This window comes from Girardinichthys multiradiatus, chromosome 22 (assembly GCF_021462225.1).
Source record: "Girardinichthys multiradiatus isolate DD_20200921_A chromosome 22, DD_fGirMul_XY1, whole genome shotgun sequence".
NCBI classification, from domain to species: domain Eukaryota; kingdom Metazoa; phylum Chordata; class Actinopteri; order Cyprinodontiformes; family Goodeidae; genus Girardinichthys; species Girardinichthys multiradiatus.
The window spans coordinates 11,314,532-11,339,495 of NC_061814.1; the positions used below are offsets into that span (position 1 = coordinate 11,314,532).

The following is a 24,964-nucleotide window of genomic DNA, read 5'->3' on the forward strand; positions in this document are numbered from 1 at the left end:
CACAGATGTTCCCCAAGTCACTGTGAGCATGGAGGCAGCTGCACTCAGTCGTGGAGCACCTTTCGATGTAACTGCTCCAGCACCGGCTACAGTGGAGCCACATGTCACAGCTGTAAGGACGTTTGTTAATTATTATTATGTCAGACATATTCACTTTATCTGGGCATGTCTGGACTGATCTCAATGTGTTTCCTCTGAGGATGTTAAGCTCTAATGACTTGTTTTTTCAACTTCCATCCCCTGTAGACGTGTGTTTGGCAAAGGTGTAAGCTGAGATCAAACCCATTTCCTGCAGTCACTGTGTGACCACAGAGAGATCAGACTTCTGCAAAGATGAAAACATTCGAAGAATAAAACAAAAAATAAATCCTCAAAAATGTTCTAAACGAAACAAGGGAACCTAGGCTCCCACCTTTCATTTAGAAGGCTCAAATCTCAAAGTTGTTTTTGGGATATCCAAAGTCACAGTTCAATATTACTAACCTAATGCAGAAAAATAACAAATAGTCTTAAAATCTGGCTTAAAGTTTGAACAAGCTATAAGTCAAACTATGCTTTATAGATGGTCTATCTGCAATATTGACAATTCACTAACCTTAGGATCCTGAACTCTTTGAGTAGCTTAAATAGGAGGGAAGAGTGACTTACTTTCTGAATAACTGGGCTAATAATTATTTGACAACTGTGGGGATCTAATAGACTGTGTGTTAAGCTTTGAAGTTTCAGCCTGAGATGGTCAGGTGAGCATTAAAAAAAGAAGAACAAAAAGCAAAGACATGATATCACAGCAACTTACTCTGTTCTGGTGAAGTAGCAGACTGTATATTTTGCATCTTTAATCCCAATACGTGTGCACTATATAGTCTATAACGGGGCACTTTAAAATTAACATGCAAACTTCACAGACATGACAGGAATGTGTTTAGTTTCTTCTCATTTGGACCCAAGTAACATGCTTTTAGATAAACCAGCATATGTGTCAAGATAAAAAGCAGTATGACAGCAGCTTTTGAACAAGCACCATATAAAGTAAACCAAATTCATTTATAAGAGAGATGTTAAGCCTTAGATTTCTTTAAAATTGTTAATTACCTTAACTCTGAAAGATACTTTAGTAAGCAAATAGTGTACATTTTATGCCACCTGTATTTCTCCATAATTTAAATTATGAAATAAGAAAACTACAATAATTACATAAATACATTCTTAATTAAAAGTTTCCAGAACTTATGTTGTTTGTTATATGACACCACAGTTTGTAAACTCTGTCCTTTTATCTTTAAAATAATAATAAATAAAAAAATCATTCAATTATTAGTTTTATTTTTGCTTTACTAAAATATTGTTGTGGCTGACCATAAAAATGATAACCAAAGCCTCTAACAATTGTCTTTTTTTCTGTTTTTCTGTTAAAAGAAGACAAACTTGATGCCCGAGTTAGGCTGGACTTTCAGACTGTGATCAGTTAGTTTCCTAATATAATAAATTTAATTCTTTTAACAATCCCTTCTTTAATGTGAGTTTAGAAACAATTATTCAGTAATCTCAGATCAACTCTTATTATTACAGTTAAGTGAAAAATAAGTTTACATCTGCCTATTTTTGTTTTATCTTAACCATTTAGAACTAGAAACACAGGGTTAATATGTTCTGGTGGGTTGTAATGATTTATTTGACCTGTTCTTTTTCCAGGGTGGAATAGTTATATAACATGAACTTTCAATGACATATAAGATCGGGAATGAAGTGATAAGTTCAAACTTATCAGGGATTTTCCCTAAACCTTGTCAAATTTTTATCCCCCTCATTGTGAAACTTTCCTAATATTTGTTATTGTGCAATAAAATATGTTCAAAGAATTTCATATTTAATAAAATAACGTTTGGTCTGTCAAGTATTGTCCAGTGAATACCAGCCCAATATGGCGGTGGCATTAGAACAATAGATGAAAGAGCTATTCGAGCTCTGGCAGCTTATTCTGCACACATACGGAATACATTGACAACAACCTTTCCTTAAAATATAAGAATTTATTAATTCAACTCCAAGTTAAACTAATTTCAGTCAATAACTATTTAATTTAGTAAACATTAACTAAAACTACCAGGCAATGAATGAAGCATGAAATAATAAAGGAAACTAATGAACTATATACAAATAAAGGGAGAAAGGGAGCATATAAAATGGTCGAAAACCATAAGAAATAAAATGATGCAATGATATCACAGTTTAGTGTGGATGTTTATGTTTAAGAACCAAGGTTTATTTTGAGTAATTTGGAAATAAGGTTAAATTAGTTCTAAAACTAATTAACAATGATTGGTGTGTTCAAACAACCACAACCACTAGTCTAAATGCAAATCAGAAGTAGAGATAAAACATTATTTTAATACTCATACTTTAAATACCATTAATACAAATATTAATGTGTATAAGAAGCGCTGACGGCATATTGTCTAATGATTACGGAACGAATGAAACAAGCTCTGTTGTAAAATAAAAAGCTTTCTACTGTGTGGTATAAGCAGAGCTATTAGCTTGTTGGCCGCTTACAGAGACAACATTTGGCATGTTTTAAACAAAATTCAAAGCTATTTTCAGCAGGTTTGTTCAAGGAGATTAAGGTAAAATACGGATAAAATGGCTAACAAAATGTTGGTTGCTGCGTTCAATAGCAGCTTAAGGGTAGCTTCTGCTCCCCAGACCAGTTGCAGGAAGGCATGCAATGCTGCGGTTCCTATGCCGTCCCCTCTCAGGCAAGGAGGGCGAAAGACGCTTCACTCGACCTGATTGGAGAGACCGTCTCTTCTGGGCTCAGATTCCTTTTCTGCAGAAGCTCAGAAAGAAAGGTTTAAGAGAGCTTGTCTTAATTACCCCATGATCTGCTGGATGCGCATACAACAGATCATTAACTTTTGGCCATTCTTCAATATATGATTACACTAACATCAGATCATTGCCAAATTTGGATCCAAGAATTCTTAAAAGTAGTAGAAGCAGGCTTCTTGCCTGCATCTGCTCTTGTCTGTGTTTTGCTCAGAGCCTCACTTTACATATCTTCCAAACTTGCAAATCATGGATTTGGTCAGCTGGTCTATCAATGCAATTGATAAAATGTTTTACACTGGAAGTCAGGGTAAAGGAGAACCCTCTTGCCGGTACATTTTTCTCTGGATACACAATGGAAGTGGAAGATTGTGTGCTTAACTACAATGTCGGTTGAGGACGCAGAAGACGTTTATATATTTGGATTTTTGATAACAGGATTTCTGCTTTTTGGACCTGGTGGTTACCTGACTTATTGAGTGAGTAGCAAAACGTGGGCAGCTGTTCAAAGCATCCCAAAGCTGCCTGCGATGCTGGATGGAATCTGCAGAGCGATCAATGCTCAGACTGAATTGTTAAGAGAGCTAAGCCTCAAGCTGGATACGGTTCTTGAACAGAATCATAGCCTGGAAGCGGCTTTTGGACTCAGAGGTGAAAGCATTTAATCATGGAGAAGGTTGTTTGCTCCAGAACTGCGGGAAAGTCGCAGAAATTTGGATATTTGGATTCGCAATTGAGAGAAAAAACTCTTAAAGTGGTTGGAAATACACACAACTGCTTGAACCAGAACACTTATTGTTTTTCTAAATTTGGTGCCCCAACGTGGCCTTGGCAACGTCTGCTAAGTGGCTATCATCCAATTATCTCCTGGATGTTATGTAAACATGGCGCTGTTTCCCAGAACCCCCGAACAGCTGTGACCCAGATAAGACTCTGTGGCCGATTGAGAAAACTTTCATCTCTCTCCTCAAGGACAATGGCGCTCTATCTGTGTTGACAGTCTAATTCTTGCGCACACTCACAGTTATATATTCACACCACCAGGATTCCACCTCACTCTTGCAAAATCTTTTCTTCTTGTGTGTTGCTTAGCCCTGCACCTAATTGCGTGATTTCATTACTTTGTTTTATAGATTTTTAGTTTATCAGAAGGGTTACCAGCAAAAACCAAACATTATTAATAATAGAGAATAGCTTCTCTTACACCAATGACTCAGCTTTTTTAGTTAGACTACAATGGACTGTTATAGTTCAACTTCAGTACCAGTAAAAGCAATATATTATTAGCACCTGAAAACGTGGGTTAAAGCTGTTTTGTACCAGTGACTCAGCTTCCCTAGTTAGAATTCAGTGGAATGATGAGACTATCAATATTATCATCTTCTTTTAGCATAAGATGCTTTATTATTAAGAGTGGCTTGGAACCAATTTCTACCAGTAATCCCAGAAGGATTATTAATTATTATTACTCCCAAGGATCATTAGTGTGATTTGATTTGTGTTTCTGTGTTTGATTTTCTGTATCATTGTAATGTTTTCCTCATGTACAGTGCTTTGAGTGCCTTGTTGCTGAAAAGCACTATATAAATAAACTTGGCTTGACTAGTCTTACTCGCCAGCAAGTTTTTAATGCATTCAGGTTCATGAATGCTGCCTCCTTCTTGCGATCAGCTGGGTTGCTTCGGGTAGTGAGAAAGAGGCATGGCTGAGAGAAGTGTTTTGTTAGTGGCTCCATGACTGTGTGTCCTATTTCCTGGACTTTACTAAAGGCGGGTTAATGTGGTGCACCTAGGAATCCAGAGTTCTAACCAGTTTCTGTTGCATACAGTTCAGTCCATGTTTCATCCTATGCCTAGGGCACCCCATTGACCATGAGGGCACCAGCAAATTTCAATGGAGCCTGAAAATGTCCGTTTTGGAACAAGGGCTTCTTTCTTGGTCGGTACCCTCTCAGTGCATTAAGATGCTTCACTTAATGCAGTTACACTGGTTTTCCAGCATGTTACAAGTCATAGTAGGGTAAACCTCAGTGGTTCATTGGTTGTGCTTGAACACCCAAGCAAATTTCCTTTCATCCAAATTGTCATCCAAGTTAAGACAAACGTAAAAATGTATGTTGTTAATGATGGTAAATCTCTATTTTCTTTCTTCAGCAATATATGAACAGTCCTGTGAGGCCTACAAACACAGAGGCAACACATCAGGATATTATTACATTGATGTGGATGGTAGCGGACCCATCAACCCGCAGCTTATATTCTGCAACGTGACAGGTATCTGACGCACACTTCAAATTACAGCATGCCGACTCCCTGGTGTCCAGTCTTCCTATCAACCGCCACCATTTCTGTTTGTCTTACTGACTGCAGAAGCATTGAAGGGACAGAAATAATACATCAATACTTTCTTCTATACAGAAGACAAGACGTGGACAGTGATCCAGCACAACAACACAGAACTGACCAAAATTCAACCGTCAATAGAACGAAGTCAGCACTTTGAATATACAGTGAATGAAGAGCAGCTATTGGCAATCATCAGTCAATCAGAGTATTGTGAACAGGAACTGGCTTACCACTGCAGGAAGTCACTCCTTCCTAACACACCAGGTGAAGTTTGAAGATTAAATACTGCAAAAATAAAAGAGAAGCAGATTACCATGAAAGAATAACTCTGACATGCTCAACTGAATGCATCTCATATTCTTAATAAATTGTTTTATTTTCTGTCTTTGGTGAGGCTTAGGTTTTGGTTAGTAGCCAATACTGCTTTTATGGCATTGTGACATTGTGAATTCAAAATCAAAATTACTTTTTGCCCCTTTAGATATTTCTTACAAATATACCGATGCCATGTTTATGCCATGTGGGAAATAAGAAAACAATATATGAATCCTTAACAAATTGATAATTTTAAAACCCTGATCACTATTGCGTATCTGCCTTTTGTTTCAATGTTGTACGAAAGCAATACTCCTGCATCGGCTTTTAATCCTGCAGCATACCTCCACATGAACACCAAAGCTCTCACGCACCTTTATACCATACATGCGTGCTAATGATACAGAATCATCACAGCTCTGACTCAAATATGACAGCAATGACTCAATGATAATGTTACACTATACTGACTCACCTCTGCACGGTGGATGCTTGAAGCTCAAGCTAAACATGACCTGACTTACTTTCTAATTCATTTGGCTAAAAAACTATCTCACCAATTGAGGGGACTCATGGAGCACTGAAGTTTCATTCCTAGATGCCCAGCTGATCTTTCAATGTGAAAAACTAACAAAAGAATACACCCAGCAAGTGACATTAGAGCAAAAGTAACATACTTCGTCCTGACACAGCATGACATTGTGAATCCCATTGATCCCAATGCACATGCCCTATTCAGAATGGGAGGGCATAAAAAATAGCGCACATAGACGTGACAGGACTTAATGTTCCACAAAATAAGCTTAATTTCCTCACTTTTAGAAAAAAACTTCAGTGAGAGAAGGCCGTCCTCGAGGTTAGCCTCAAAGGGGGTTCGGATGGATGGATGGATGGATGGATGGATGGATGGATGGATGGATTAATGGATGGATTAATGGATGGGTAGATAATACAATAAATAGGCCTGTGTTGTTGATATATGCTCTTTTGTACAGACATGTCAATGACCTGTTCAACAATGAGACTTAAGTGAATTTTCTACATTGTAAAACATAAAACCCTGTTAAAAATGCTGCAAAAATCCTCCACCTTCTCTGCCTGCCAGAGAAGGTTTCAGAGCCGTCACTGGAAAGTTTCAGGACATAATTCAAATAGTATCTACATCAAACACAGGCATGAAACTTTCAGAAATAAGGAGGTCAGTCTGATGCAAGCTTTCTACCCTGTCTGTGTTATTCAGACGGTGCTCCACTCAGCTGGTGGGTTGGAGGTCCCGGTGCAGGACAAAGGCAGACCTACTGGGGCGGAGCTCTTCCAGGCAGCCAACAGTGTGCCTGCAGTCTGCAGGAGAACTGTGTGGACCACAAACACCATTGCAACTGTGATGCTGACCACACTGCATGGTACTGTATTCACTCTCCTGCCACTAAATACTATAGTAATTATAATTTTCTATGTGATATCCTTTTATACCCATTAGAATTTTTTAACCTTATTCAGGGATTTTCTTTCTCAGATTGTGTATATTGAAACTTCTCTTAATTCAGTCTTTCTTCTTCCTCTTTGCCAACTCTCTGTTTTCCAGGGCTAATGACTCTGGCCTGCTGACTCATAAGGAGTCCCTGCCTGTCAGATCTTTGGTGCTAGGTGATGTCCAGAAGCCAGGATCAGAGAGCTCCTACATGGTGGGACCCCTGCGTTGTTATGGAGACAGTAAGTTTAGTGATATGTCCATATAATATAACTGTGTTTTTGAAGAAACAAGGATTTTGTAATTCTCATATTCTGCTTTTGTAACACATGGTTGTGGACTTTCACAGACAGTGTCTGGGACTCTGCGTTTTTTGACAAGGAAACATCGTACCTCCACTTTCCCACCTTCCATGGAGAGCTGAGTGCAGACATCTCGCTCCTGTTTAAAACCACCTCATCCTCTGGCGTCCTCCTAGAAAACTTGGGCATCAGAGACTTCATTCGACTTGAACTCGGCTGTAAGTAAAGTCTGAGGAATAAGGTGGCTAATTGGGACTTTACTTTGATATCAATACAAACTGAGCAATGTGGATCATCCAAGTTCCACTGGGATAAAATTCAGGAGGTGTGAGACTCGCATCAGATTCAGGCCATCCCACCTTTGAAAAAAGCCCATCTCTTTTTTACACCATTTCCTTTTACACAGTATATAGAGTGATCTCTGCAATAATAATGTATTGAGTAAGGTTAGGTTAGGTATGATGTAAATTCACTGTGACAACAGTTTGTGAGAAAGCTACATTAGCTCAAACTCCTACATCTATAAAATGGAAGTTGAAGGAATCTCTGTTGATGAGAGGGGATTTTCTTAACAGCTGCACAAGATGCATTTAGGTACAGCTGGGGCACCAGGTTGTCGAAATTTAAAAACAACTCCAAAGTGATTTGAACATGTGTTATTCTCAGATATGGTCACAGTATTTTTTTTTTTTTTTAAATCAACACTGACTGTTTCTAAGCAGTTATTTTGTTATATAATCTATCATTAGAACATAATACATTTACCGTAAATCAATTTCAGAAATTGAAAAAGGTAATATATTTACTGCTGACCGAAATAAAAAAATCTCACATTTTAATTTATTTTTCTTGATTCAAGTGTACAGAACCGCGACTTTAAAACCACAACACATACAGAACCGTGACTTTAAAACCACAACACATACAGAACCGTGACTTTTGTATATTGTTACACCACTACAAGGAAATGATTGGAAAACCTGAATATCATGAAATGGATGGGTGAGCAAATACCTTTGACAATAAAGCGTATAATGCTTTCAAACCAAATTTTCCATTAGTAGAGACTTAGAATAGGGAACTTCATGTTAACACCGGTCCTTAAAAAAACATGACATAAATTGAGAAAATTATAGAAGGTTTAACAAGGTGAAAGCACCCTTTTAGATTTGAAATTTATGAGAAAATATTGTTTCTCAAAACATGCTGAATGAGAAAGGGATTGTCTTAAATATGTTCAGCAGGTATTTTCCCTCATCTCTGTCACAGCCTCCACTGAGGTCCTTTTTTCGTTTGATGTGGGTAACGGCCCGCTGGAGGTTACAGTAAAGGCTGGTGTCCCGTTAAACGACAACAGGTGGCATCGCATTCAAGCTGAGCGAAACGTGAGAGAGGCATCGCTTCGCCTCGACGAGCTCCCTGCTGCCACAATGGAATCTCCTGCTGATGGACACATTCACCTGCAGCTCAACAGCCAATTATTTGTAGGTGTGTGAAACTGTGATTCCTGACACAAAACATTTAAATCCATTTTGATGCTACCTTTGCAGAGAAAAACAATAGAATGTTGACAAGACTTCTCTTTCAGCTTTGGTTTATATACAGTATATGTCAGTAGCTATCAGACATTTTTTATATCAGTTGCGTCAACAATAGTCTGTGTTTGCACTTTCCTCTTTCCCTCAGAGCTAATAGTTTGTGGGATTCTATATCCTTTCCTTCTGCGCAATTGCAGTTGTCACAGAAATTCTGCTCATGCACAAAGTTTCACATTATGACTCAATTTTCCAGGGCTGCATAGTGGCGCAGTTGGTAGCAGTGTTGCCTTGCAGCAAGAAGGTCCTTGGTTCAATTCCCATCCAGGGGTCTTTCTGCATGGAGTTTGCATGTTCTCTCTGTGCATGTGTGGGTTCTCACCAGGTACTCTGGCTTCCTCCCACAGTCCAAAGACATGCCTGTTAGGTTAATTGGTAACTCTAAATTGCCCTTAGGTGTGTGCGTGGTTGTTTGTGTGTTGCCCTGTGATGGACTGGCGACCTGTCCAGGGTCTACCCCCCCTCTGGCCCATAGACTGCCGGAGATAGGCCACTATGGAATAAGTGGTAGAAAATGACTGACTGGCCCTGTTTTCCTATTCTAAATCAGACTCAAGAGAGAAAATGCTTTTTTCTGTGAATTTTCTTTGACATTGGAACAAAAAGCACAAAAAACATTCAGTATTTTGGAAGAGCCATCAGTCATTCCTGATTAGCTTTCTTTACAACTAATTAACCAGAAATTAATACTTATGGCTACTTATAGAGCTTTCAATTTACCTTTGAAGTCAAAACTTGTTTAACCTGTGTTCCACTTCTAAAATAGAAAATCCAGGGAGATTTGTCTTTGCGACGCTTAATGACCATACCCTGCCAAATCTGGAACATACAATGTTATTAGCAACTACAACTACTACTTCACAGTTAAATATCCAGTTTGTGTGGTAAGTTTACTAACAGTAACTTAAGCTTGTGCTTTCCTGACAGTTCCTGACAAAACTGTGAGCTGTGACATGAACCTTTTAAGGAATACTGTTTTTCTCATGACAGCAGTCTGAGACAATAGCAGCATGCAGAGACTGAACTCTGTGGGCAGCTGCAGACTGTATTGAGAAAAATCACAGAACAATAACTTGCTGGGTTTGAGATCTGTTCAAACACCCACGACAAACAAACTGTCAGACAGAGACTGATACCTCACCAGCCTTCAGTATTTTAACTATCAGCAAAGTGCATGAATATCGGAGACACTTCCTGTGAAATGGTAATCCACTGAAGGGCAGTTTTAAATCAATTCTGATATGACTTCATGATGTAGAAACTCATCAAGCTGCTCAAAGGATTACTGATGAGTTTTACAGTTCTGCTGATAAAACATTTTTCACTGAAAGATTTGAAATTTTCCAAGATGACAAGTGTGTCTCTTTATTTCATCAAGTAAAAACTGTCATTGAGACAGATTTTTATCCATCTTCTTAATAGGCTATTTTTCTCATGGGTTTTGGAAAGTAGGAAAATTGTTAGAATTTATCTCTTTAACATTCTCCAGTTTTTACATTTATGTGTCTATTTAGGAGGCACTGCATCCAGGCAAAAGGGTTTTCGAGGATGTATCCGCTCCTTGAGGCTGAATGGTATCACTTTGGACCTGGAGAAAAGAGCCAAGGTCACCCCCGGGGTCCGGGCAGGATGTCCAGGCCACTGCAGCACCTATGGTGCGCTTTGCCAGAACCAAGGTCGCTGTGTGGAGAGAACCAAAAGCTTTTCCTGCGACTGCAGCTCATCTGCCTACACTGGAGCCTTCTGTGACAAAGGTATATTGGCTTGCCTCAGATATAGTTTTTGTAGTGTGGCAGAAAAATTTAGTATTTCTAGTTTTACCCAAGCTTTGTTCAATAGTTCCATGTTGCATTTTCCATTTGCAGGTAAATGTGTTCTTTTCTTTCATAATAAATTTTATTTCATAATAAAGACGCTTGAGTTTCGTAGGTAACTGAATCCTATCAATATAGATATAAATAGTTCCTTGGAAAAAAATTTATATCTGTGGGACCTCTTCACATTTAGTCACATTGTAACAACAAATTTTAATGTATTTTATTGGGATTTTATGTGATGCACGAACATAAAGTAGAACATAAATGTGTAGTGGAAGGATGAAATTATCTAAATTTGAAAAGTGTGACTGCATTTATAGTTAGCCCCCTTTAATCTGAAACAGCTTGATAAAATTGATTTCAACCAGCTGGCCTCAGAAGTAACTTGATCAGTTAGTCCATATGTATGCTGTTTGATCTCAGTATAAATCCAACTGTTCTGTGAAGGCCTCAGACACTTGTAAGAAAACATCAGTAAACAAACAGAATTATGAAAACCAAGGAACACATCAGACAGGTCAGGGGTAAGGTTGTGGAGAAGTGAAAGCAGGATTAGATTAAAAAGCAATATCATTTGCTTTGAACGTTTTACTAAGTAGTGTTCAATCCATCAATAGAAATATAAAGATCGCACATTTGTGAACACACCAATACATAGTTGTGCGCCTAAACTGAAAGCCTGGGGAAGCAGAGTATTACATAGAACGGAGCAAAAAGTCCCATGGTAAATCTGGAGGAGCTGTAGAGATCCATCTCAGGTAGTCCCGACAATTGTTCTCCTGGGGATCCTATGCTCTGGGGGGCCTTTAGATGTCTATGGCTCGGATCTCCTCCGTATCTGTCCCAGGTCTAGGGGAACAGGTTTGTGGCTCCTCACACTAGCTATTGCATATTTTTATGGAGAAACCTTGTATACATAAGCGCGCTCACACTCAAACCCACAGATGTTGAGATTCAGGTGTTAACAGATACACAAATGTTCTATATTGAGCTGCCATTTACCACTAAATACATCTTGCCTTCATAAGTACCGTGCACATTTTGGTAAAAAAGCTGTTAATATGAACATTTTTGGAGGTGTAGAAGCATGCAGGGTGTTATCTTGTCATCTCTTTATCCTTCTTTCTCTCCTCCATTCTTTTCTCCTTCTCTCCCCTTTTCCTTCCTCTCTCTCTAAATAATCCCAAAACAGTTTCTAATAAAGTTGTTCCATAAAATATGCTCCAAAGTAAATTTGTTGGGCTTTTTCTTGGCACTCAGACAACAATTCTGAATGCTACTCTGATGAAGAGGACACGGTTAAAAAATTTAATGAATAAAAAAAAAGAACAATAATTAAGCTTGCACTGCTCAAATGTGGGCTTAAATGCCCCCGGTAGGCTCTCCCATGGCAAACAGGCTGTAGGTGATGGGTCAGGCAAAGAGCGGTTCAGACACCTTGTGGTTGCGGTTGACTATTTTAACAAGGCACGTGACATGCCTGGTGTGGCGGAACAGGGCTCCCACCCTGGAGCCGGGCCTGGGGTTGGGACTCATCAGCGAGCACCTGGTGACCAGGTCACTCCGCGCAGGACCCGGCCGGGCCAAACCCAAACGAGAGGCGGAAGGCCATCTCACAGTGGGCACACCACCTGAGGGGGAACCATGAGCGACCAGTGCTAAGATGTTGGGGCAGTAGACAACGGTAGAGACCTCAATGACCCGATCTTCGGATGCTGGCTCTAGGGATGTGGAATGTTACCTCGCTGGGGTGGAAGGAGCCTGAGCTTGTGCGGGAGATCGAGAGATAACTGCTAGAAATAGTCGGGCTTGCCCGGCAAGGGCTTTGAAACCCAGCTCCTCGAGAGAGGCTGGACTCTCTTCTATTCTGGAGTGGCCCATGGGGAGAGGCGGCAGGCTGGGGTGGTTTTGCTTGTTGCAAAGGGATGTATTCCCACCTCCAAGAGAGCTTTGGAGACATAATGTCTGATCTTTAAAGATCACAAATAGCTGGTGCTAATTTGCGTGTACTATAAATAAATTGCACATGCAATAAGTGGGTATGTTGCGTGCCATTTTCAAAGATTGCGCGTGCAATGGATAACAGGTGCAGACCGCCTTATTTAACTGAGGAAATTGTGTGTGCTACTGGCTGGAACAAGAGGAAAAACAAACAGATCCTCTGCTGTGTTACTAGAAATATGCAGAAATTGTTACGCTGCATAAATAATCAAATTGCTGATATTTTCCTTCTGTTCCGTTCGACCTTTGCTTTTCTGGACCGTTGCAGTTAGTTAATTTTGTTGTGCAACTCACAGTAGGTTTATCATCTACCCTGACTGATTGTTTCTCTTATCTTGCTCGACGTAACTCACAAAAAATTGGCCAATCAATATTAACAATGTTGGAGTCATCCATTTTGGTCCCACATTTTGACATGCGCAGCTCAACAGACATCACAGCTCTGACGTCACCCGGGATTATAAACCCGCCGAAAAATAACGTTTTGTGGCCATTTCCCGCAGGACGACGCAACGGAGGCGCATATCTGAAGAGACAAAAGCACGCAGGCAAATTTTTGCTCTAGAAGGCCATTCCCAGAAGAGCTTGAAAGCTGAAAATCTGTCTGATACAAGAAGGTCAGAAGATTCATATACCGATCGATGACCACGCCGACACACGGCGCAGGTGAAAACCCACAGAGGTTTATTTCCAAGGAGATGAGTTTCCTCCTTGTTGATTCAGTCAACTAAATGGTTCTTCATATTTTAGCTCCTGGACAGATGAGAAGTTTGCAGTTTTTTTTCGTAAGGTGTTTACGGACGCGTGATTCCCCTCCATCATTTTTCTTCAGACCTGACCCAACCGGTGAAGAGAAGAAATCAACGTCAAAGTAATTTCGTTCTTTTTATATCAGATTGAATAGGTGCATTTAGAGGTCTGGGCAGGATGAGGCATAGTTAAGGTGACTTAGACTCACCAGTAGTTAATCCAAGGTATCAACTTGTTGCATGCAATACTGATTGAAGTGTTTTATGCTAAGCTTCCACTTCCGCCTCTCTGCCTGCTCAGAAGCTTTTCTCCTAAGCTCCCTGCTTGCTTGCATTCTTTTACTCCTAACTTTTTATCTCTTAGCCAAAATTATGGAAATATTGGACTAAAACTACTTCTTACCAGCGACTCTCAAGAATTATTACAATTTTGATGTTTTTATAATCGGACTCGAAAGAAGGACAAGTTGAGGCCAGTTAATCAGCACAAGATGGCTCCCTTCACCACAGAGTACTTCGACAAACGTTTACAGAAATTGGCTGTTTTGGATATGAAAATCCATCGACTAGAAGTGAATGTGGAGGTGACTATGGTGTACAGCAACGATTCAACTCTGCCTGTGATCCCAAACAGTGACAGCCAGCTCAACAACTCAGCCGGCAATCAGAACACTGAGAATAAACCTACCGGCAGACCCCCCTGGCATGTTTTAGGTGCATGTCCAAAAAATCAAGGTGGACGACTCACTGGAAGATCTCGGCAATTAAATAAATTAGAATGGCCAGAATTACAGAGAAATGCCCCCGTTTCCCCTGGGAAAAGGAGACTTTGACAGCGAGCTGCTGTCACAGCAACTGATAGGAGTGAGACAGCTGGAAATAATGGAATTCCACTCCAAAACAGATTTGCTCCACTACAGAATGAAAACCAAGAAAATAATCCATCTTCTGAGAACAATAAAAGGTTTGAGAACAACCTTCACTCTAAACAGTCTTCTCCTAAATTGCCAGAGCAAAAGCGCACCACCGGACCAAGAACCCTAATGGTGGGCAACACAGCTGTGGATGGGATTAAAAACTTCTGCAACAAGAAAAACACAGAAGTTATGATTTTACCAGTAACGTTGTGTCTGATATCTCAGAGAATATTCTTGCGATCACAGAAAAGCGCCCGTCTCCAGAAAACCTTATTATACAGTGTGGAGCCATGGATGACGTGGCTAAGAAAAAATCAGAAGGACTGAAGGAGGATTTCACTGGTCTTCTTAATATTGTTGGAGGTCTCAATATCAAGGTGTTTCTCAGCAGACCCTTTGCACCGATTTTCTGTGGAGATGAGATTTTTTCAAGACTTCTGATGATTAATAAGTGGTTGAAAAAAGCATGTGCTACCACATCTGTGAACTTCATCGACAACTTTAATATTTTTTGGGAAAAAAGACAACTCTTCAAGCAAGATGGTTTCTGTTTGAACAAGCCAGGGGCCAGACGTCTCACATCTAATCTCTTCTATTCAATAAATAATCCGCCAGCAGCTTCAACCTTCAGTAGAGAACATGGAGTATCAACAACAATGATAACGCTGCCTCCAACAGCTCCAGCAGAGACAACCAGCCAGTTGGCTGAGAAAGAGAGGTCATCACAAAAGGTCTCCCCGTCAAAATCCACTGGAGAGGTGGACCCCCCCATTGTACCCCCATCCCCCAAAACCCAGACCCAGACCGACACCCCCAGTAAACCCCCCTCACCCCAGACCCTGACCCAGACCGCACAGAACTCTCCCATCTCCCCACTGAGCCTGCCTTTTGCTTTACTGGATTCTGATGACATGAAAGGAGGTCTTAAAATCGGGACCCAAATGGCTCTGACATCTTCTCCATTCAACCCCCACCCCATGGCCGAGGCCATGCTACTAAAGCAACATCTTCCAAATGCCGCAGACGTCCACCACCTCCTAATCTATCTCCTCCTAATCAGGACCTTCAAATCACTTCTCTGTGATACAGTCTGAGCCCCAGTGGTAACTCTATCAGAAATGAGCATGTCCAGTAAAAACTTGGGCCCCTAATAGGAGATAGTTGTAAAACCTCTGTGCTTATACGTGAAAGAAAGAACAAAGACAAAAGGATAAGAGACAGTAATAAACAATCAAAAAAAGCCATAAACTGTCAGGTATAACCAGACACAGAGTTAATATCAGCAACTAAGTCATATAAACTGGCTTTACTGAACATTAGGTCTCTGTCAGGAAAATCATTTTTAATCAATGACTTCATTACTGACCACAATCTTGATGTTATGTTTTTAACAGAAACATGGTTACATGAATTTAATGAAGCTCCCATTCTGATAGAGTTGATGCCTCCGAACTACAATTTTCTTTGTGAGAGCAGACAGCAAAGAAAAGGTGGAGGGGTGGCCACTTTGTTTAAAGATTTACTAAAGTGTAAAAAAGTATTTCTGGGCAAATTTGACTCTTTTGAATATTTGGCTTTCCTGGTGAAGAGCCCGGTCCGAACCATGTTCTTGAATATTTACAGGCCTCCTAAGTCCAAAACAAACTTTTTCAGTGATTTTAATGAGCTTTTATCTGTGATTTGTGTTTATTATGACTGTTTAATTATTGTGGGAGACTTCAACATTCACATGGACAATCCTGAAGACAGAAGTGCAATAGATCTATGTGACACTCTTAGAAATGTTGGTTTGACTCAACATGTTAAACAGCAAACGCACAAACAGGGACATATTTTGGACCTGATCATCACTAAGGGTCTAAACATTTCCAAGGTGTCTGTAACTGATGTTGCCCTATCTGACCACTTTTCTGTTATTTTTGAAAGCATCATCTACGATGACTCAGTTTGCCAAAGAGACATGATAAGAAAATGCATACCTCCTCTTTGCCCTGTAACACTGTAGATGAGCTGGTAGAAAACTTTCATTCTAAAATCTCGGACACCATTGATTCAATTGCTCCGATTAAAGTGAAAGTCATTTCTGGGAAAAAAATGTCTCCAAGTGCTCCACCAGTCATAAGTGAAAAAAGGAGTGTCGAAAAGCTGAACGCAGGTGGCGAAAGACTGGACTCCAGGTTCACTATATTATCTATAAAGAGACACTATACACATATAACCTACAACTGAAATATGCAAGGGAATCTTTCTTTTTTGAGATCATCAGCAAAAACATTAACAATGCTCGTGCATTATTTGCCACGGTCGAAAGGCTAACAAACCCTCCTGTAACTGTAGCATCTGAACTCCACTCTACCAGGTCCTGCAATAAATTTGCTAACTTCTTCACTGAAAAAACCCAAAAGATCAGAGAGTCAGTCAGCACATCCACATCAACTCCAGTACCAATGTTGTCTCCAACTATAAATGATTTTGACAAAATTTCCCAATTTCACCAAATAAACAACAAAAACTTAAAAGAAATCGTACACCAACCTCTTTTTCCTGCTGTCTCGATGTTTTACCCACAGCTTTCCTTAAGAAAGCTTTGCCGTAATAACGTCCGATTTAACACAAATAATAAACACGCTCCTTTTGTCAAGTGTTTTCCCCCAGCCCCTGAAAACAGCAATTATCAAACCTCTATTGAAAAAGAGCAACTTGGACAAGCTGCTACTACAGAACTACAGGCGTATATCAAACCTCCCCTTCATCAGTAAGATTATTGAAAAAGCTGTGTTTCAACAGTTAAACAACTTCCTAACAACGACCAACCGCTTCGATGTCTTTCAGTCAGGCTTCCTGCTCACCACAGTACAGAGACTGCTCTTGTCAAGGTGTTCAATGACATCCGTATAAATGCAGACTGTGGAAGAACCACAGTGCTGGACCTTATTGGACCTTAGTGCAGCATTTGACACTGTTGATCACTCCATTTTATTAGAGTGCCTGGAAAACTGGGTCAGCCTTTCTGGTACATCACTCAATTGGTTTAAATATCCTACTTGAAGGACAGGGACTTTTTTGTGTCAGTAGGTAACTTTACATCAGAGAGCACAAAAATCACTTGTGGCGTTCCCCAAGGGACCATCTTAGGGCCCCTCCTATTCAATATCTACATGCTCCCCCTAACTCAGATTTTGATAAACAACAACGTAAGTTATCATAACTATGCAGACGACACACAGCTATACGTTACGATGTCACCAGGTGACTATGAACCCATTCAAGCGCTGGGTAAATACTTAGAAGAAATCAATGCATGGATGGGCCAAAATTTTCTTGAGCTGAATCAAAACAAAACTGAAGTAATAATCTTTGGACCAAAGGAAGAGTGTTTAAAAGTTAGCACACAGCTTCAGTTAATACAGCTAGAAACCACCAGTCAGGCTCGAATCCTGAGTGTAGTGATGGACTAGCACCAAAATACATTACAGACTTGTTGTCAGTGTATCAACCACCCAGACCTCTCAGGTCTTCTGGCGTAAATCTACTCTGCATACCCAGAACCAGAACCAAACATGGAGAAGCATATTTTAGTTCTTATGCTCCACTAATCCGGAATAAACTCCCAAAAAACTGTAAAGGTGCCGAAACCCTAAGTTGCTTTAAGTCAAGATTAAAACCTTATTTGTTCAGAGTGGCCTTTGACTGGGCCATCTAAACATTATTAGTTACATTTTCAGTCCATTTTCTTATCCATCATTCTATTCTCTTAATTTCATTTTTGTTTTATTAAATTACCTCTGTTGTTTGATTTTCTGTCTCACTGTAATTATTTTCCTATGTACAACGCCTTGAGTGCCTTGTTGCTGAAAAGCGCTACATAAATAAACTTGACTTGACTTGACTAAGCTGTGTTTTGATTTGCTGTGCAAGCGCTACTGAATCGTGCGTGTTCATGTTTTTGTCCGGCTGATCCCAAATCAGCCAGGAGTTAGAAGTTGGACTTTTAAAAGTTTTCATTCAAAGCAATTGCGGTCTGGGCCTCGCCTCACCACTCCGTTGTTCCTGTTTTTATTACTGGAGTTTATCCACTGAGGTCCTGCCTCAGAGTTTTATTAATCTTTGTTCGAGATTTGGGGCATTCAGCTGGTTGTGGCCAAAAAGGCGTGGCCCCAACGTTTCATCAGCTGACCGCTGCAATCGAGACATCAGCACACCAGGAGGGCTTCTCTTTCCATTTAACCCAAATTGCACATTTTGTCCATAAAACTGCTGGTTTGATCTTCATAGACACTAAATGCGCATATATTTTTCTTTCATTATTATTGTTAGGTAGTCATTTTTATCCCCTTTGTATAGAATAGTGCTTGTTAGTTTTAGGTGAAGGTTTTTGGACCAGAATAATGGTATATCAGGATTATTTGGCTTCAATAAATCTTCATATATATTATTAAGAGAAGCATTTGTGTTTATTTTGTGCAAGAGTGATTTATCTGTCAAAACAAGGTTGAAGTTCCCCCACCTTCAGTGAAGCGGTTGAATAAACAGTGACATTTTGTGGTTTTGGTTAATAATTTATGAATTACTAATGATGAATATCTAATTGTAATTATTAAAGAGCTTTGAGCCCATAATAAACCAGAGGACATCTCTGATTTCTATTTGTAAGTAATGATTTTTGGTTAAGAAAAAAAAAAATTCAAATTATGATTTTAAATTATAATTCTTGATGAATATTAATTAATCAATAATCATAATTCTTACAACAATATAAAATATAAATAAATATAAATATACTGTATGTCTGTTAATTAATTTGTCTGCCGTGATCTTTTAATTATTTTCGGAGACTCACCGGGTTCTGTTGTTTTTTTCTGTTGTTTTTTTGAGAGTATATGTTTGAAGAGTTCGTAGTTTATCATAAACAGCCACAATATTTAAGTCTGCACGTAATATTTGCAACATAAATATAGATTTTTGTAAGAGTTAGCAATCTGTATGTTATAGCTTTGCTAATTTTAAAACATAGCATCACATATCTGTCCTGCAAAAAAGTTAATAAGTTAAGTATTTATGTATGTAAAAATAAAATATTTTCCAATGATTTTACTTAATTTGTTTTGTTTGTTTTGCCAATATTTTAACGATATACGTGTTGGATTATGTCAATAGTTTTTTGGTGACACAAAATTATTTTTTACTGCATAAAAAAAACCCTCCCCTGGCATGTCTTCATATTTAAACAACGTAATCAAACTGATCCAGCTCCGACTGCCCTGCAGTGACATAATGTTACACGGTTAAAGCACACACTGTTTTTGTCACCACATGGAAAAGCTGAGTTAAAATGGTGATTTTTCACCTGTTAAGAAGTGATTTTAGCATCCAGTTTGCAAATTAAGGATTTAATCTGCCTTATAATGTCTTTATTTCTTTCCTATTAATTATATTATCAACATCAAAGAACAGTGGGTCTTTTACATGATGTGCGATTACAGGCTGTGCGAGCTTGATCCGTAATGTGCGCATTTTCACATTAAAGGTTTGTGCGCGTTCAGCTGATGATCATTGACAGCGATGTTACGCTGGAATGATGTTGAATGAAGTGTTGCAAGGAGTTTTACCATTGAAGAAATATCATGGCTTTTGTTTGTGATTGGCTCTAAATCAGAGCTTAGATAATCCTACTTAGAATCCTCTATTTTCATCTATGTTTAATATCTTTATTTTTAACAACCCAAATCTGTTGGCACATGTACAAAAGATTCTCTCTCCCTGTCATCTGTCATTCTTGAGAGCAGACATTTTTGCATCCCATTTATCACCTGCATTTCAAACGTGCCCGCAAACTGTTTCAGGCTTTGAAAATCGCATTGCGGGTGGTAAGGAATGAGATTTGCATATCCTCCTCCCATGAATTAGCGCGTTTGGGTCATTATCATATGTTTTGCATATTCATGAAGGCAGACACGCTAAAATGTCTGCGCCCGCAGTTCCACTGATTTTGCACACGTAAACCGATTATCATCTTGTTTATAGATCAGCTTTGCTGAGGCAAAGAGGTTTGCGTGCAGTTTTGTACATGCAAATCTTTTCAAGATCAGGCCCATAGAGTCCGAGTGGACTATGTTCTCCGACTGCTGCCACCCGTAGCTGTGGCACTAAGGTCTGTGCCTGTGCCTGTTGTGGTGGCAATCCCAAAGCCCGGTGGTGGACACCGGCAGTAAGTGATGCCGTCAAGCTGAAGAAGTAGTAGTATCGGTTGGCTTGTGGTACTGCTGAGGCGGCTAACGGGTACCGTGAGGCCAAGCAGTACCTCAAGTCTCTGGATGTTGTGGAGCTGTCATGGCTGACATGCCTCTTCAACATTGCATGGTGGTGGGGGACAGTGCCTCTGGACCTGCAGACCATGGACTGTTCTAATAACAGGGGATCACACTCTTCAGCCTCCTTGGTAAGGTCTATGCCAGGGTATTGGAGAGGAGAATCCGGTCGATAGTTGAACCTTGGCTTAGGACGAGCAGTGTGGTTTTTGTCCCAGGATGTGAAACACTGAACCAGCTCTAAACCTCGACATGGTGCTCGAGGGTTCACAGGAGTTTTCACATACCTTTTATGGACCTGGAGAAGGCATTCAACTCTGGCCATCATGGTGCCTTGTGGGGGGCGCACCAGGAGTATGGACTAGGGGACCCTTTATTAGGGGCCATACGGTTTCTGCACATGCAAAGCAGGAGTTTGGTCCTCATTGCAGGCACCTGTTCCCAGTGCATGTTGGTCTCCGGCTGCCCTTTGTCACCGGCTCTGTTCATAATTTTCGTGGTGGGGATTTTTACACGCAGCCAAGGGCCAGAGGGGGTCTGGTTTGGGGACCAGTGGATTTCGTCTCTTTTTTGTGCAGATATGGTCCTGCTGGACCCCTCTAGCCAAGACCTACCTACAGCATACAGTAGGGCAGTGCGCAAATGAGTGTGAGGCGGCTGGGATTAGGATCAGTTCCTCCAAGTCCGAGGACATGGTTCTCGCCTGCCCTCTTCAGGTTGGAGGGGAGCTCCTGCCCCAAGTGGAGGAGTTCATGTATTTCGGCTGCCGCAGTAATAAGGACGCTGTGCCGATCCGTTGTGGTGAAGAGAGAGCTGAGCTGAAAGCCAAAGCTCACAATTTACCAGTTTGTCTATGTTGCTACCCTCACCTATGGGCATGAATTTTGAGACATGACCGAAAGAACGAGAACCTGGATACAAGCAGCTGAAATGAGCTTCCTCCGCAAGGTGGCCAGGCACTCCCTTAGTGTTCGAGGTAAGGAGCTCGGAGTGGGGCCGCTGCTACTGAACATCGAGAGAAGTCAGTTGAGGTTGCTCAGGCATCTGTATCGGATGCCTCCTGGATGCAACTCCGGGTGGTGTTACCAGTACATCTTACCAGGAATAGGCTCAGGGGACAACCCAAGACATATTGCAGGGACTATGTCTCTTGGCTGGCCTGGGAATGCCTTGGCCTCTCCCCGGAGGAGCTGGAGGAGGTGTCGGGAGAGGGAAGTCTGGGCATCTCTGCTGAGTCTGCTGACCCTGCAACCCTGTTCTGGATGAAGTGGAAGGCGACGAGTATGAGTAATTTAGTCTAATATGAATCAACCAATGTCTGGTTCCTGGTGATAAACCTAATACACTTGTATATGTAGAAATCAGTGTGTATGTGTTGAGTGGGTGAATATGAACAAGTTTGTCACCTGGAATTGGACAGTTGTTAGAGTGGTGAGAATGACCTGCAACACACAGCATCCAAGTGCACCAAAGGAAAAGGACTCTGCTGCAGAAGGCCACAGCAATCCCAGGCAGATAAACACAAGGCATCACCCGAGGGCAGCCATACGCCCTGGCACCCAGTGCTTCTGGTGGGCCCTCACCAACCCCTGGCAGCAAGACCACTCAAGCACGAGCCAAGGGAACATTATCAACCAACCTGGCGAGCTGGCCCCTGGTAGGCCAATAGGGAAGGATGTCCCCCACAGCTCAGCATAGCCACTGCGGCTAATGGGTAGTCCGACAGATCCCACGGGAGACCACCACTCTAAGACATGGCCTGTGCACCCACACAACACCATAACAAGCAATACAGTCCCCCACCGGCCCTCCCCCATACCAGATCCCACACCAACCAGCACAGGAACCCAGTCAGGAGCAAGAAGGCCATGCAGTGACCCCTGAGTCCCCCTAACCCTCCGCCTGCTCATGGTGTTGCAAAGCATGCAGATGTGTATGTCTAAAGTGCATTTAAATTGCGGTTGGGGCTGGGATGTACAAGACCGGACTGCTTACTGACAGCACAGTCTAACCCACTCCAACCTCAAAACCCCAAGTGTCTCTATATTATTAAATTGAATGTGCAGGATGGGGCCCAACATAGTGGATAGGGGCACTGCATGGTGCTGACCCATGCCTGGAATGTCCATGGGTTGCATATGTTAGAGAGGAGGGTATAGGCGCCAGCACAAATCCCCCTGGGTGCGAACTGGAACCCTCTTGTCCCATCCATGCCCACATCAATGCAGCACCAACTGAGGCCAGGAATCCCCCTGAGATCCCCAAAGACACCAGGGGGGAGTCCCTGCAGAGCGTACAGCACTCCACAACCCCACCCCCTCAATCCAGATGAGATTATTTGTTGAGGACCCAAGCCAGCAAAGAAAGCAAGCCCTCCAGCATCAGCCCAGAACTCAGAAACATGCCAGGACCCCAGGCACCACGCGCGCCCTGATGGGTGCACCCAGCCTCCAAACTCTCGCTGCCCACCTGGGCATTTCCCAAATCCCTTAACCCCCTCCCAACCCCAGACCTATTTCTGCCCCACCCATCCACTCACCCACACGTCCAGCTCATAAAGCCCCAGCTACCACAGTCTCCAGCCCACTCACTCGGTCAGGGACAATGGGGAGACACCCTCCACCCTGCGCACAGGCAGCCGCCTTACTGGGAGCCAGAGCAATTACAGGTCCTTCTCAAAAAATTAGCATATTGTGATAAAGTTCATTATTTTCTATAATGTAATGATGAAAATTTAACATTCATATATTTTAGATTCATTGCACACTAACTGAAATATTTCAGGTCTTTTATTGTCTTAATACGGATGATTTTGGCATACAGCTCATGAAAACCCAAAATTCCTATCTCACAAAATTAGCATATTTCATCCGAGCAATAAAAAAAAAAGTGTTTTTAATACAAAAAACATCAACCTTCAAATAATCATGTACAATTATGCACTCAACACTTGGTCGGGAATCCTTTGGCAGAAATGACTGCTTCAATGCGGCGTGGCATGGAGGCAATCAGCCTGTGGCACTGAGGTCTTATGGAGGCCCAGGATGCTTCGATAGCAGCCTTTAGCTTATCCAGAGTGTTGGGTCTTGAGTCTCTCAACGTTCTCTTCACAATATCGCACAGATTCTCTATGGGGTTCAGGTCAGGAGAGTTGGCAGGCCAATTGAGCACAGTGATACCATGGTCAGTAAACCATTTACCAGTGGTTTTGGCACTGTGAGCAGGTGCCAAGTCATGCTGAAAAATTAAATCTTCATCTCCATAAAGCTTTTCAGCAGATGGAAGCATGAAGTGCTCCAAAATCTCCTGATAGCTAGCTGCATTTACCCTGCCCTTGATAAAACACAGTGGACCAACACCAGCAGCTGACACGGCACCCCAGACCATCACTGACTGTGGGTACTTGACACTGGACTTCTGGCATTTTGGCATTTCCTTCTCCCCAGTCTTCCTCCAGACTCTGGCACCTTGATTTCCGAATGACATGCAGAATTTGCTTTCATCCGAAAAAAGTACTTTGGACCACTGAGCAACAGTCCAGTGCTGCTTCTCTGTAGCCCAGGTCTGGGGAATGTGACACCTGTAGCCCATTTCCTGCACACGCCTGTGCACGGTGGCTCTGGATGTTTCTACTCCAGACTCAGTCCACTGCTTCCGCAGGTCCCCCAAGGTCTGGAATCGGCCCTTCTCCACAATCTTCCTCAGGGTCCGGTCACCTCTTCTCGTTGTGCAGCGTTTTCTGCCACACATTTTCCTTCCCACAGACTTCCCACTGAGGTGCCTTGATACAGCACTCTGGGAACAGCCTATTCGTTCAGAAATTTCTTTCTGTGTCTTACCCTCTTGCTTGAGGGTGTCAATAGTGGCCTTCTGGACAGCAGTCAGGTCGGCAGTCTTACCCATGATTGGGGTTTTGAGTGATGAACCAGGCTGGGAGTTTTAAAGGCCTCAGGAATCTTTTGCAGGTGTTTAGAGTTAACTCGTTGATTCAGATTATTAGGTTCATAGCTTGTTTAGAGACCCTTTTAATGATATGCTAATTTTGTGAGATAGGAATTTTGGGTTTTCATGAGCTGTATGCCAAAATCATCCGTATTAAGACAATAAAAGACCTGAAATATTTCAGTTAGTGTGCAATGAATCTAAAATATATGAATGTTAAATTTTCATCATTACATTATGGAAAATAATGAACTTTATCACAATATGCTAATTTTTTTAGAAGGACCTGTATATTTAAACTCTTTCTGTTCTTCCAGGTCTTACATTTAATCTTGGGTATTTTTTTTGCAATGCAAATGTGTGGCATCTATTCATT

The 24,964-nt window shown here is 41.3% G+C and overlaps 1 protein-coding gene across 1 annotated transcript in view; it reads left to right on the forward strand.

Annotated features, from left to right (window-relative positions):
- The window catches only part of LOC124859659 (contactin-associated protein-like 4), a 107,044-nt gene that overhangs the window by 65,814 nt on the left and 16,266 nt on the right, over positions 1 to 24,964 (forward strand). Inside the window, exons 11-18 of the mRNA XM_047352563.1 lie at positions 6 to 112; positions 4,980 to 5,099; positions 5,244 to 5,435; positions 6,727 to 6,889; positions 7,072 to 7,199; positions 7,307 to 7,477; positions 8,529 to 8,747; positions 10,369 to 10,608. Of these exons, the coding sequence (XP_047208519.1) occupies positions 6 to 112; positions 4,980 to 5,099; positions 5,244 to 5,435; positions 6,727 to 6,889; positions 7,072 to 7,199; positions 7,307 to 7,477; positions 8,529 to 8,747; positions 10,369 to 10,608 (1,340 nt within the window). The remainder of the gene's footprint in view (positions 1 to 5; positions 113 to 4,979; positions 5,100 to 5,243; positions 5,436 to 6,726; positions 6,890 to 7,071; positions 7,200 to 7,306; positions 7,478 to 8,528; positions 8,748 to 10,368; positions 10,609 to 24,964) is intronic.